At 40.4% G+C, this 14,713-nt stretch overlaps 2 protein-coding genes across 2 annotated transcripts; one reads left to right on the top strand and one right to left on the bottom strand.

The window, feature by feature from the left end:
* Positions 1-4,101: 4,101 nt before the first annotated feature.
* On the top strand, positions 4,102-4,628 carry LOC142606028 (uncharacterized). The gene is made up of 2 exons (XM_075777442.1): positions 4,102-4,198; positions 4,321-4,628. The coding sequence occupies exons 1-2, from the start codon at positions 4,102-4,104 to the stop codon at positions 4,626-4,628; spliced, it is 405 nt and encodes a 134-aa protein (XP_075633557.1).
* Positions 4,629-12,812: 8,184 nt separating this feature from the next.
* Positions 12,813-14,713, bottom strand: LOC142606027 (uncharacterized). The gene is made up of 2 exons (XM_075777441.1): positions 13,765-14,713; positions 12,813-13,681 (listed from the first exon to the last, which is right to left on the bottom strand). The coding sequence occupies exons 1-2, from the start codon at positions 14,711-14,713 to the stop codon at positions 12,813-12,815; spliced, it is 1,818 nt and encodes a 605-aa protein (XP_075633556.1).

The raw sequence follows: 14,713 nt of genomic DNA, 5'->3' as shown, positions 1-14,713 counted from the left end.
TAGCTGGTGGATCATGCATTGGTCTGTTACAAAGGTGTTGAACTGATCACAATCATATTAGGAATAGGACCATTAGTCAGTCACATATGGATTTGGGCTTCAAGAGAAAATCCCTCAAGTTTGTACTTTGTTCTCACCCATATTTACTGATTAGGTAAGTTAGGCTCTCAACCATAAACTACTTAATAAAATTAGTAGTATGCCCGTGCAATGCATGGCTTAATAACAGAAATATATATAAATTTTAAAAAATATTTTTTTTAGATAATATAATAAATTAATAACAAAAAAAATAGTAAAAATATTTTAAAGATTATGGCAAGTTTAAAATTTCTAAAAGCTTTTAGTAGTAAACAGGAGGGTTTTGCATGGTTTTGGTCATAAACTTATAGCATGAATAATTTTATTGAGAAACACTAATTAATGATTGAAGAGAAATGTTATACTTGGTCTAACTAAGACATAACTTTTACTTATTCAAATAAAATTAAGATGAAGTAGGGTGAGGAACAACAAATAATAATTATAACATACCGGCATAATAACATTAATTATAATGAAACGCTTGCATTTCAAAGTGTCAAATTAATATCAACACTAAACATGCTAAGATGTTTATGTTAATTAATGTAAATAAACATAAAATTATTATCAACATCTTACACCCTACTATTGCATGAATTATGATTAAATTTGACCTTAAATTTTTATTTTAACCCCAAGAAATCATCCCGAATTTACAAATTAAAACTACCCAAATTTATAAAATTAAAAAAATATTTTGAAAGCAAAATTCACAATAACACGCACATAAATATATAAACACAAAGAAACTTTGGATTCAATAATTACAAACAATATTAATTTCTAAACATTAAAAAAAATCTGGAATTAGAGTTAAAGTAAAGAAACTCACATGAAAATTGAATTAACTTTGATAGCAAGGGAGAGGCAGCGAAGTCATGAAGATTTCACATCACCTTAAATATCCATTATTTTTACATCACCCTTTTTATATTTAATCAATTTCCTGTCTCCACTCTTTGTGGAATGTGGAGTGATGTTCATTATCATGGTTTTGGATGCTCAAATCTTGGTCCCATGGCTATCTATGGGATCTACACATATTGGAAAACAGATCTTTCAAATACAATTGATTTTGAAGACCATAATAAGCATATAAATTAGATCAAAGTTAACAAAAATAACTTAAACAAAAGGCAACCCACACACAAAACATAGTCAATTTGATGAAAATAAAAAATAAAGAAGGGACTTTTATGAAAAAACAAAAAGAAGAAGGCAAATACATACATGCAAGTTTCATAGGTAATGTAAGTATGAGAAGGAAAGAATACATCAAGAAAACGTACGGTGGGAAAAGGGAAAAATATAACAAACCGCATATATACCCCACTTTTATATTAGATAATTTTAAGTTGTAAAGAACTTGATAACTTGATGTCAACAAAAAGAAAAAGGAGTTTACATAATTAAGAATTTTATGTTAATTACATATTAGGTTTTTTTTTTTACTTTATCCCAAAAAATAGTTAATGTTATTAGAATTTTTTTTTTTTTTAGTTTACGTTAAAGTTAATAAATATTAGCTATTTTTTTTTATTTATTCCAAAAGAAAAAAATTTTGAGAAGAAAAAATAATACTTTTAAATTTGTTACTTTATTATTAGGAAATAGATGATGTAGGATAAATGTTTATCCCAAAAAAAAAAAATACTAACGTAAGCTAGTAAAATTGTTACTGTGGGGATAAAAGAACTGAGTAAGGGTATTGGGTCATGGGCCATGGCAGAGGATGCCAAGGAGCCCGAGGACAAACAAGCATTTAATAAGGTCAAGTGGGTTAGGAGGCCGAGGACAAGGGCCGATAACAGTGAATAAGTAATGTTTCCTGAGGAGCCAAACTTCCTCGAAAAGCGGAGCGGGGTCTAGAGCCCAACCACCTAGCAAATATTGGGCAAGGGGCAACCATGCTTGGGAGGATAAGCTTCAAAGAGAGGAGTCAACAGTGAACTAAGATATATCTGAGAAGAAGGCTGCGACCAGCACATTGAATGCTCTGTACCTAACCAATTGGTCGCATTTATGTGGAAGTGATGTCTGAATAGTGATATTCAACCTTACAGCTACACACAGAGACTTCTGGAAAGTTTAGATGGAACAAGCATCCAGGAGATCACTTACTTGATCAACAAGTGGAAGGCTAAGATGGGGGGGAAGGAGAATGAGTATATAAGGGAAGGGATTCCATGACAGAAGGAGGGGATCTAATAAAGAAAGAGGGAAAAAGAAGAACTCTGTAAACTAAGAACTCTGTGTATTCATGAAAGTCTGAAATTTATATAAGAACATACCTTCCTAGGATTTGACCGAGGAATGTTTTTCTCTTCAAATTATACTTCTCAATCATTATAGCACTAAACCAATCCATAGTGACTCATACTTGATTCATTAAATCTTCACCTGTTAAATCCATTCTCTAACAAATCTATTGTTGTGAGCTTGTTGGGCCATCACTTACATTTGTTGGGCTGAGAGCCAATCTTGGTCCCTACAATTGGCGCCATCTGTGGAAACAGGTAAGCACCTGTGATCTTGTTCAGTTATGGTGGGTTCAGGGCCAAATCGAGAAGAGTCTGTGCTATCTCAACACCAGGACCATTTCCTTAATTTGGAACAAAGGAGAGATCGTGAATTAAGTGTGCACACGACTCACACTAGCAGGAGTCATTCCAGAACTAGGAGTCATGTCTCGCATGGGGAAGAGACTAGAAACTTGCAATTGGAGATTGATCATCTACGTAGAAATTATGTCGCAAGCAAAGGAAGAAGTCTCCTTCAAGCTCAAGGTTTAAGTCTAGTGATGATGACAGTTATAGACCCGAATCAAGAACTCCTTCTAGTGAATCCTTTTCCTATAGGGAGGAACGATATTGTAGGCAAAGGGATAGAAGTTAGGACCATAAGGGCTTGGGAAATGATGCAAAGAGTAAAGCCTTACGCCAAATCTCAATGTCACCGTTTACACGGAGGATTGAAAGAGTAAAACTACCTCATCGGTTCACACAACCTACTTTTACTATTTACAAGACAAACCCAGTGGAATACCTTAGCCATTTTAATAAAAAAATGACTGTTCATTGGAGGAATGAAGCCCTAATATGCAAGGTATTCCCATCTAACTTGGGGCCTGTTGCGATGAGATGTTTTAATGGGGCAGAGGAGGGTTCTATTAGCTCTTTTCAGGAGCTTACCAGGGCCTTTGGAGCTCGATTTATTACATATAGTAGAGTTCCTTGTCCTTTAAAGTCCTTGCTGTCAATGGCAATGAGAGAAGGGGAGACTTTAAAGACTTATTTTGACAAGTATTGAGAAATTTTTAACGAGATAGATGGAGACTTCGAGGACGTAGCTGTAAGGACATTTAAGGTTGGTCTCCCTACTACGCATAAGCTGAGAAAATCCTTGACTAGGAAGCCTGCACGGAGTTTGCGTCAGTTAATGGACTGAATTGACAAGTAAAAACGGGTCGAGGGAGATTAACAATAAGGGAAAGGGAAAGCTAAGGTAACTCCTAGTGACCAAAGGGATTTCAGGTCAGAGAGGTATAATAACAATAGACCTAGGAGAGATTTTCTAAGACATGCGGGGCATTCTACTCCCCAAACAGTTAACACAGTTTTCAGGGAACCCGTACACCAAATCGTTGATAAGATAAAGAACAAACCATACTTCAAGTGGTCGAATAAGATGGGGGGAGACCCTACTAAGCGTAACCAAGGTCTTTATTGCCAGTATTATCAGGATCGTGGACACACTATGGAGGAATGTTGAACTTTACAAGATTATCTTAAGCAATTGGTCAAGGCTGGGAAGCTGAAGTAGTTCCCGTACCAACCATCTACGCAAGGAAGTCAAGCTGGATTAGTATATCAGCGGGAGAATCCCTTAAGACCCTCCCTAGGAACAATTAATGTAATCCTAGTAACTTCGTGTCAGATGGGCATGTGCTCGTTTGAGGTCATGTCAGTATCAAATCCACACACCGAGGATCCATTCCCTGAGCCTAAATAGGGAAAGATGCAAGCCCGACCCGCTTTGAGTTTCTCTAACGAGGATAAGGTTGGAACTTATCAGCCACATGATGATGCCTTATTGCTTACCTTTCAGATAAGAGGTTATGATGTGAGAAGGGTTGTAGTAGACTAGGGCAGTGATGCTGAGATCATGTATCCTGATCTGTTTAAGGGACTTAAGTTGAAGTCGAGGATCTGGTTAGTTATGATATCCCTCTGGTAGGGTTTGATGGGAAGACCGTTGTCCCAAGGGGTATGATTAGACTATCCATTCAAGTGGGATCAAGAGCAGTAGAAGTCAATTTCATTGGGGTGGATGCTTATTCACCTTATACTGCCATCTTGGCAAGACCATGGCTTCATGCCATGGAAGTTGTATCTTTAACTCTACATTTGAAGGTGAATTACCCCTCTGGGGATCATGTTGAAGAGCTAATTGGAAGCCAAGCCATGGCAAGGCAGTGCTTAGTTACTGCTATCAGACACCAGTCCGAGGATGAATCCTTGGGAACCCTTGAAAAGGCTTTGTAGCAATTAATGGAAGTGGAAGTGTCCTCGTATACCACGGATGAAGGGGTGAAGTGCAAGGAGTTAGAGAAGGTTACAATAGATAATAATGAAGAAAAGTATTTCCAAATTGGAGTCCAGTTGCCTCTTTAAGAGAAAGAGGAATTGCTAGCTTTCCTTCGAAAGAATGTGGATGTTTTTGCTTGGAGTGCCAATGAAGCTCCTAGAGTGGATCTGAATTTCATCTGTCATCATTTAAATGTCAACCTAACCATTATTATGAAGAAACAACCACCTTGGCGCTCTTCTAGAGAACATGCCAAGGCTGTTAAGGAAGAGGTGATAAAGCTTAAGCATGCAGGGGCAATTAAGAAGGTTTTTTTATCCCAAATGGTTGGCCAACACGATAGTGGCGAAAAAGAAAAATGAAAAGTGGCGAGTATGTGTAGATTTCACAGATTTAAATAAAGCTTGCCCTGAGGACCCCTTCTCGATACCTCAAATAGAGCAATTGGTGGATGCGATGATTGGTCATCCCCGAATGAGCTTTTTGGAGGCCTTTCAAGAGTACCACCAAATACCGCTAGCTCTGGCCGACTAGGAGAAAACTGATTTTGTGATGCCCACTGGGAATTATCATTATCGGGTCATGCCTTTTGAATTGAAGAATGCGGGGTCTACCTACCAGCGGATGATGACTAAAATGTTTGAACCCCAATTTGGCAAAAATATTGAAGTCTATATTGACGATATGGTTGTAAAGAGCAAGGTAATGGCTGAGCATATGAGTGACCTCAGAAGTATATTTGAGGTATTGAGGAGGCATAAATTGCGTCTCAATGCTTCTAGGTGCTCTTTTGGTGTTAGCTCAAGCATGTTTTTAGGCTACATAGTCACCTATTGTGGGATTGAAGTTAATCTTAATCAGATTAAAGCAATCAATGATTTACAACCTCCTTGGAATCCCAAAGAGGTGCAGAAGTTTACTGGAATGACTGCAGCTTTGAATAGGCTTATCTCTCGATCAATAGACAGATGCAAACCATTTTTCCAGCTCTTGCACAAGTGGAAAGGGTTCGAGTGAAATGAAAAATGTGCCATTGCCTTCCAACAGTTGAAGGATTACCTTTCTCGGCCACCCATTATGTCCAAACCCAAAAAGGAGGACGTCCTTTTCACCTACATTGTTGTGGCCTCTCAGGCAATTAGCTTGGCTTTGGTAAATGTAGAAAATGGGGTACAGAGGTCAGTTTACTATGTGAGCAAATCGCTGCATAAAGCTAAAGTTTGTTACCTGCCCTTGGAAAAGGCCATTTTGGCCGTTGTGCATGCTACACGAAAGCTCCCCCATTACTTCTAGGCATATACAGTTGTAGTTCTAACTCAACTCCCCTTGCACTCGTTGCTTCGAAAGTCTGATTATATAGGAAGAATGGCCAAATAGGGGACAATTTTAGGAGTATTTGATATAAAGTAAATGCCTCATACCTCAATTAAAGGACAAGTTTATGAGGATTTGGTGGCAAAATTTAATAAGTCTCCAATAGAAGTTAAAGTCGAAGAGCACAGGATTGGGGGAAACCAGGTTTCAATCATTTCTTTTCAAGGGCCTTCACCCTGGAAGCTATTTATTGATGGTGCGCTAAATCAAAAGGGATCTAGAGTAGGAGTGGTGATAGTGTCTCCAGATATAATCACTATTGAGAAATCCTTGAGGCTGGGCTTCACAACTACGAACAATGAAGCAGAGTATGAAACCTTATTGGTTGGGATAGCTATGGTCAAGAAAATGGGAGGAAAGACTCAAGGTTAGTCGTTGGGCAAGTAAAGGGAGAGTTGGAGGCCAGGGATCTAAGAATGCAAAGATATCTGAATCAAGCTCAGAGGTTACAATCAAGTTTTGAATTTTTCTCCATACAACAAGTCCTGAGAAATAGAAATGCACATGTAGATTCTTTGGCTACCTTTTCTAGACAGGACCTTCCTCGAGTTATCCTCATTGAAGATCTGAATGGGCCTGCCGAGAAGGAGATAACAAAGGTCCAGGTACTCCAAATTAGGGTTAGACCCTACCGGATGGATCCCATAGTTCTATTTTTGAAGGAGGGTGTGTTACCTCTCAAAAGTGGGGAGGCAGAAAATATATGAAGAAAGCTCCTCAATTCTAGTTGTCTAAGGAACAAAATTTGTATAAACACTCTTTCTCAGGGCCATATTTGCTTTGTGTCCATCCTAAGGCGTTAGAGCCACTTTTGGAGGAATTGCATAAAGGGATATGTAGAATTCATACATGGGCAAATCATTGTCACATAGAGCTCTCACTTAGGATTACTGGTGGCTCAACATGAAAAAGGAAGCACAAGAGTATGTCAAAAATTGTGATCAGTGCCAAAAATTTGCTCCAAACATTCACCAGCCTGGGAGTGTACTCAATGCCTTGTCTAGTCCATGACCATTTGCTCAGTGGGGCCTAGATATTGTAGGGCCATTCCCTAGAGCTGTGGGAAATCGAAGATGGCTTCTTGTTGGAACCAATTACTTCACAAAGTGGGTCAAGGCTCAACCACTATCCAACATTAGGGATGTTGACGCAAAGAAATTTGTTTGGAAGAATATTGTGACCTGATTTGGGATTCCTCATAACCTTATCTCGGACAATGGGCTTTAGTTTGATAATAAGGCTTTTAGGAGATATTTCTGTGAACTAGGCATTAAGAATAGATATTCAACCCCAGCCTATCTGTAGGGGAATGGATTGGCAAAAACAGTCAACAAAGTCATAATCGATGGGGAAACGCCTTTTTCTATGATGTATGGGTCTGAGGCTATGATCCCTCTAGAGACGAGGTTTCTAACGTTAAGGACAAGCTTGTTTACTCCAGACAATAAAGGCCAATTGTTAGAAAGGAGTTTGGATCTGATTGATGAACGAAGAGAAGCGGCCATGGTCAAGTTAGCACACTATTAGCAGAAGCTTAAGCAAGGGTATGATACAAGGGTGAAGGTTAGGCCATTGGTACCAGGGGATTTAGTGTTAAGAAAGGTAGTGGAGACTACAAAGAACCCGTCCTGGGGGCAATTAAGACCTAATTAGGAAGGGTCATACTGTATCACTTCAATGGCTGGGATAGAAGATTATTTTCTAGAAGATTTAGATGAAAATGTTGTACCACGTTCATGGAATGTAAATAATCTTAAAAGGTACTATTGTTAATAAAAAGCAGTCTTGCCATCTTTTGTTTCTACTATAACATGCCTTAATTTCATTTGTTTAAGTATTAAACAGAACCTCGACCATGCCTGGTTTCTTGGACCACGTACCTTGAGTAAATTAATACACTTGATTTGTTTAACTATTAAACAGAACCTCGATCATGTCTGATCCCTCAAACCACGTGTCTTGGGTAAATTAATAATCTTGATTTATTTAAGTATTAAACAGAATATCGGCCATGTCTAGTTCTTTAGACCACGTACCTTAGGTAAATTAATACTCTTTGTTTAAGTATTAAATAGAACCTTGGTCATACTTGGTCCCTCAGACCACGTATCTTAGGTAAATTAATATTCTTTATTTGTTTAAATATTAAACAAAACCTTGGTCATGCTTGGTCCCTCAGACCACATATCTTAGGTAAATTAATGCTCTTTATTTGTTTAAGTATTCAACAAAACCTTGGTCATACTTGGTCCCTCAGACCATGTACCTTGGGTAAATTAATGTTCTTTATTGGTTAAAGTGTTAAACAGAACCTCGGTCATATTTGGTTCCTCGGGCCACTTACCTTGGGTAAATTAATGTTTTTTATTTATTTAAGTGTTGAACAAAGCCCTAGCCGTGTCTAGTTTCTCAGACCATATGCCTTGGGCAAACTAATGCCTTTTATTTGTTCAAAATGATGAATGGAGCCTTCATCATACATGGCCTCTTGAACTGAACACCTAAGGTACACTAATTAGTAAAACCCACAATTTGGGTTTAGAGTTAAATAATTTGGCCATATTTGATAGTAGACAGATAGTATTACAAGTCGTACATAAGCAATGGGAATATAAAGAAAATTGGCACTTTTCATTAAGTGATGCCTTGGTAAGGCAATGGAAATGCATGTTCAAAAAAAATGACAATAAAACAAGTACATGTTATAAGGATCATGCCTTAACTAGTAATGGATAGAGGGGGGTCGGTTTTAGCTGCTAGTTGGGCAGAAGGCCCAGGCACCTTGCTTTGAGCTGCTTCTTTCTTTTTGGAAGCCTCCTTAGTATTGATAGAGGTTTAGCTTGTTCAAGCACTTTGCCTTGGGTTGTCTCTTTCTCTTTGGAAGTTTCTTTAAGCACTAGTAGAAGTTTAGCTTGCTTGGGCACTTTCTCTTTGATCGCTTCCTTCTCCTTACCCTTAGTGCTTGTTTTATCAAGTTCTTTAAAGGTCTCTAAAGTGGCTGGAAGGGTATCAACAAGGATGGGTTGGCCAGACTCAGGCGCTTTAGGAGCAATGTCCACTCAGGAGCTAGATGGAGCTGCTACACACAAGGCTAGGGGGTAGAAAAATTTTTCTGTCTTCCTCAATTCTAAAGAAGCGCCCACCCTAGCCAAGTTTCATGCCTCAGTCCATTCTTGGAGGCAGTAACATCAGCAGACTCTAGTGACTTGGGCTCTTAGGGTTTCTTTAGTCTCTTTTACCCTGATGTCATAACCATTTTGTTCGGCCTGAGCTATAGCCTCCTCAACCTTCTCTAATTCTTTCTTCTGAGCCTCTATCTGCTCCTTAGAAATTGCAAGCTGGTCCTCGGCTTTATGTAGTTGTTGACGCTGGTCCTCGGCCTGCTTCTTAGTGCCAGCTAGTGCAACTTCAGCACTCTTTCTCTCTTTGGCTGCCTCAATCAATTTGGTGTTGAGGTCTTTGATCCTTTTTTCAGCCACGGCAAGAGTTTGGACAGTAGCTATATGCAGTGCTTCCTCATCCTTAAACTATTTATGGGCATCATCTACCCAATCCTCAACGATATTCGTTGCCTGGATTGCTTGGAAGAAAACACCAAGATGAATCCTTCAATGTGGAAGAGAAATATGTATATTCAATACTAGTAATGGATTGAAAGGCTTACCATGGTCAGGTCTCTCTTCAAAGTTAGAAACACCTCGTGCTTTTTGAAGTCCTTAGGTCAGCTATGTCTTTGGACAGTAGCTATACGCCATGCTTCCTCATCCTTAAACTGTTTATGGGCATCATCTACCCATTCCTTGACGATATTTGTTGCCTAGATTGCTTAGAAGAAAACACCAAGATAAATCCTTCAAGTGGATGAGAATATGTGTATTCAATACAAGTAATGGATTGAAAGGCTTACCATGGCTAGGTCTCTCTTCAAAGTCAGAAACACCTAGTGCTTTTTTAAAGTCCTCAGGTTAGCCATGTCTTGAGGCAAAAGCAAGGGTTGTTCCAGTGCGCTAGCCACGTAGCCAACTTTGCAGTCTAGAGGGAGTGGGGCTCCATCCAATTCTAGTGGGGGGTTCCAAATTGGAACCCTGGGGCGACGCTCAAACACCCTCGCCGCAACCACACCTTCAGTCGAGGTCTTACTTTGCACCCCTATGGTGATTTTTTTCCCCTTTTTAGGGTTCGAGCTCTTTGATGGGCACCACTTCACCCTCTTCGGACACCTCCTTACCTTTTTTGTCCTACTTCCTCTTCTTATCTGTTGGTTCATAAGGGGAAGTATAGGCAGGGAGGGGAGTAGGAGGGCGAGGCTGAACAACCACCTTAGGGGTAGACCCCCCAGCATGTGATTCCAAGAGCTCTAGCAGACTGGTGTTCTTTTTCCTTTGGAGCACCATAGTTTTAGGAATGTCAAACGGCTTTTGGTTGTTGCTTACTTGAGCAGGAGGTAAATCGTAAAAGGAAGCGTGGTGAGATTTGATGGGGGACGGCCGGTCAAAAACCTCAAAATCCTCTTTGAAATCTACACCCTCAATTACTTTGGTCACCACTTCCTCGGGAGCTTGGTGCGAAGAGGTTGCTTCTTCCCCGGAAGTTCTTTGAATAGGCAGCTCAACTTGTTGAGTACCTGGAGGGGGAGAACCCCCGAGGAAGCTGGGTACTGCGATATTAATCTGGTGCAACCGGGGATCTTTCGCCTTTATGAGGTACTTAGGAGACTGGAAACTTGTGGAGATTGGCTTATACCCAAGGATGACATGGGCGGCCCATAGTTGTCCATCCGTATGGAGGAAGATTTTGAACTTAAGTATCCTGATAAGGTCGGGATCTTTAACAAGATTAAGATTAGGGGCTGTGAAATTTTTATCTGCAAAAAAAAAAAAAAATCAAGAAACAAAGGCATAATTAGAGAGAAGGGTCTAGTAGGCATCTAGGAATAAATTTTTGAGCTATAAGAAAAGAAGCAATAAGCTAGGAAGTTAAAGTGTTCATTGTTTTTTTTTTGAGAAAGAGACGATAGAATTTAATTGCTTTAAAATCTGAAGGTACATTATGAATTTAGGACAACCTGGAGACATATTTCCAGTGTGATAGATATGCATAACCCAGTCATTTAAGCCGCCCACAGGGCTTAGCTGGGGATGAAGAAAAGACATAAAAGAAAGACAATACAATACTGTGAAGAGAAAGATAAAGATTAAGAGCTGGACTGGGCTTCCATTAGTCTTTGGTATTCTGTCAGCAAAGTTAAGGCACCATTAGCAATGAGTTTCGGTTGCAGTTGCACCTTTTCAAAGTAGAACTTGTTTCTAGCATTCCATAGAGCCCAGGCTGTGACTGCCCAGACTTCTATGTCTCTGTGATCTAGCCTATCCTGTAGCATCTTGAGCAGCACGAAAAAGTCTGCAGCCTCATTTGGACATTTTTGCAGTCTGCCCCTCACTAAAGCTCATGTATTGCGAGCAAATGGGCATTCCCACAGCACATGACAAACTGTCTCGAGCTGTTGCTCGCAAAACTCACAACGTGGGTCCACTTCTACTTTCCTCCGATGCAAATTCTCCCTGGTTGGTAGGATGTTTGAGCACGCTCTCCACAGAAAATTCCGGACCTTTGGGGGTACATTAATAGTCCAAATATGTTGCCAGACTTTTTCATTCCTTCAGAGTATGAGAGCTCTCTCCGTTGTGCTGGTGCTCTAGCCGTAACACCACCTGATAAGCAGACTTAACCGTGAAGCCTTGAGCCTTGTTTGCCTTCCAAACTACTTTGTCCTCCTCCTCCACCCTTATAAGAGGTAACGCCAAAATTTCTTGGCGAGTGCCCTCATCAAACAGAGACGTCAGTTTCCTTCGATCCCACTGCTTTGTTTGCTGATTAATAAGCTCCTACACACACATATCTTCTGGTATATCTCCAGTTAGCCTCAGGGGGTGAGGGAGCCATTCTTGGGATAGGACTTTAACGGTTTTACCGTTCCCAATCTGCCACTTTGAGCCAGCCAAGATTACCTCCCTCACCGAAAGGAGACTTTGCCAAACATAGGATGGATTGTGGCCCAGCTCAACCTCCAAAAACGTTGAGTTTGGAAAGTATCTGGCTCTGTAAATACGGTAGAACAGAGAGTCGTCTTTCTGAACCAATTTCCATGCTTGTTTAGCTAGTAAGGCTAAATTAAAGGCATGTAGGTCGCGAAAACCCATCCCGCCCATCTTCTTTGGCTTGCAAAGCTTACTCCAACTCATCCAATGTACCTTTTTTTCCTCACCTAGCTGACCCCACCAATACCTTGCCAAGATAGAGTTGATATCCTCACAGATTTGCTTTGGAATTTTGAAAATACTCATCGTATAAGTTGGGACCGCTTGGGCTACCATTTTAACAAGGATTTCCCTTCCCGCCTTTGAGATAAGCTTCTCTTTCCACCCGGTTACTTTCTTTGCAATTCTCTCCCTCACACCTTTGAAGATGTTTGTTTTAGACTTTCCGACAATCATGGGCAGCCCAAGGTATTGTTCACAATCATGGAAGACTTGTGCTCCCAGCATGTTTTGCATTGACTGCTTCATGTTGGCCCTTGTGTTTTTGCTAAAAAATAAAGTCGTCTTCCCTCTGTTAATGGCCTGGCCGGATGCTACTTCATAGCTGTGAAGAAGGTGTAAAAGGTTTTGGCATTCCTCAATTTTAGCTTGGCAAAGCAGTAGACAATCATCGGCAAAAAGTAGATGAGATAAACGGACTCCCCCTCTGCAAGATAGTATGCCTTGTATTTATTTCTGCTCCTCAGCTCTTTTAAGCATGGCTGAAAGACCTTCGGCGCATAAGAGGAACAAGTATGGTGACAATGGGTCACCTTGCTTGATCCCTCTCGTGGGTTGTATAAATCCTTTGGGTTCACCATTTATGAGAATCGAATATGTGGCTGTATGAATTGTCTCCATTGCAAGTACCACCCATCTCTCATCAAACCCCAAACAAATCATTATCTTCCTCAAAAACTGCCACTCTACATGATCATAAGCCTTACTTATGTCTAATTTTATTGCCATCTGACCATCCCTTCCTCTTCTTCTATTCCTCATTCTGTGGAGCACTTCAAAGGCAACTATAGTATTATCTGTAATAATTCTTCTTGGGATGAAGGCACTCTGAGTAGCAGAGATCACCCTTGGTAGAATCAGCCTTAGGCGGTTGGCTAGGACCTTTGAGAATAGGTGAGAGATCACATTGCCCAAGCTAATGGGTCGGAAATCACCTAGAGTTTGTGGATTATTCTTTTTTGGCACCAAGACAATGTGAGTATAGTTCATTTTGTGAAGTAAACGACCCGAATTAAAAGCAGATAGGATAGCACTAGTAACATCATGTCCAACTATACCCCAAAATTTTTGGAAAAAGAAAGGAGACATACCATCCGGCCCCGGCGCCTTTAAAGGGTGCATTTGAAATAAGGCTCTCCGTACCTCGTCACCTGTGTACGCCTCCAACAGTGCATCATTCATTTCATCTGTGACCCTTTTATCCACTGCTTCAAGGACTCGGCTAAGCTCTCTCTCTTCAGGTTGGTGTGATGTAAATAAGTCCTGAAAGTACTCCACAGCTATGTCCGCTACCTGTTCATCATCTGTGCACCATACCCCTGCTGAATTAAGGACCCCCAAAATCTGATTCTTTCGCTTTCTTTGGGTTGCTCTTTGGTGAAAAAACTAGTGTTTTTATCACCGGCGGGTAGCCAAATTGCTCTAGATTGCTGCCGCCATGCCAACTCTTCTTGATGTAGCATGTTATTGATTTCCACCTTTATTTCCCTTATCCTTCCCAATAGTGTTGGATCATTCATACAAGTGAGCTCCTCCAACCTCTGCTGCTTGGCCCGAAGGGAGGCTTTAGTGTATCCAAAAGCCCTCCTTTCCCATTTTATCAAGGCCAGCCGTGTGTTTTTTATCTTCTGGAATAAACAGAACATCGGGCTGCCACCTTCTACTCTTTGCCGCCATGCTTGCTCAATAATCTGTCTACACTCCGAGTGGGAAGCCCATTTTTCCTCAAATTTTCTGGGAACATTCTTCTTCCTACACACTTCACTGGTTGCTTGTATGGCCAACAAGATTGGGATGTGATCCGAATAAGAAGCAGAGAGGTGTATTACTCGGCTCCTTGGAAATAAATCTCTCCACAGTTGATTTGCACAGGCCCTATCAATTCTTTCCTGAACAAACTCCACTCCAGGCCTACCATTGCTCCATGTAAATTTGCCTCCTTGAAAGCCCAAATCCATCAACTCACAATGAGCTAGTGTATTCCAGAAAGCTAACATTGGGGGAAATGCCTTCTCAATCCGACCTTGTTTTTCATCAAAGGATAGGATTTCATTATAATCTCCTATGCATACCCAAGGCATCGACATCCTAGAATGGAGATGGCGCAACAAATTCCAGGAATTATGTTTATGGCTTTCCTCAGGGTAACCATAAAATCCTGTAATTCTCCACGGAGATCTTGTGTCTGTCCGAATGATAGCATCAATATGGTGCGGTGAGTAAGTTTGTATATGCAGGTTAACTTCATCTTTCCAAAGCATCACTAGTCCACCACGTCTTCCTCCCCAACTTCTGTCACATGGTACAATCAAACCTCCCTGATAGTGTAACTCCTCCTTCAACTTTCTCAT

Source organism: Castanea sativa, chromosome 8 (assembly GCF_040712315.1).
Source record: "Castanea sativa cultivar Marrone di Chiusa Pesio chromosome 8, ASM4071231v1".
Taxonomy (NCBI): Eukaryota; Viridiplantae; Streptophyta; class Magnoliopsida; order Fagales; family Fagaceae; genus Castanea; species Castanea sativa.
This window is presented reverse-complemented; position numbering and strand designations above follow the sequence as displayed.

Bases quoted from the DNA above. Each gene is read 5' to 3' on its own strand.
- LOC142606027 (XM_075777441.1), bottom strand. From the start codon at position 14,713: ATGAGAAAGTTGAAGGAGGAGTTACACTATCAGGGAGGTTTGATTGTA. The intron at 13,682-13,764 runs GTGATAAAAACA...TTAATTCAGCAG, and splicing joins AGCAATTTGGCTACCCGCCG to GGGTATGGTGCACAGATGAT.
- LOC142606028 (XM_075777442.1), top strand. From the start codon at position 4,102: ATGCAAGCCCGACCCGCTTTGAGTTTCTCTAACGAGGATAAGGTTGGA. The intron at 4,199-4,320 runs GTTATGATGTGA...TCCCTCTGGTAG, and splicing joins GCTTACCTTTCAGATAAGAG to GGTTTGATGGGAAGACCGTT.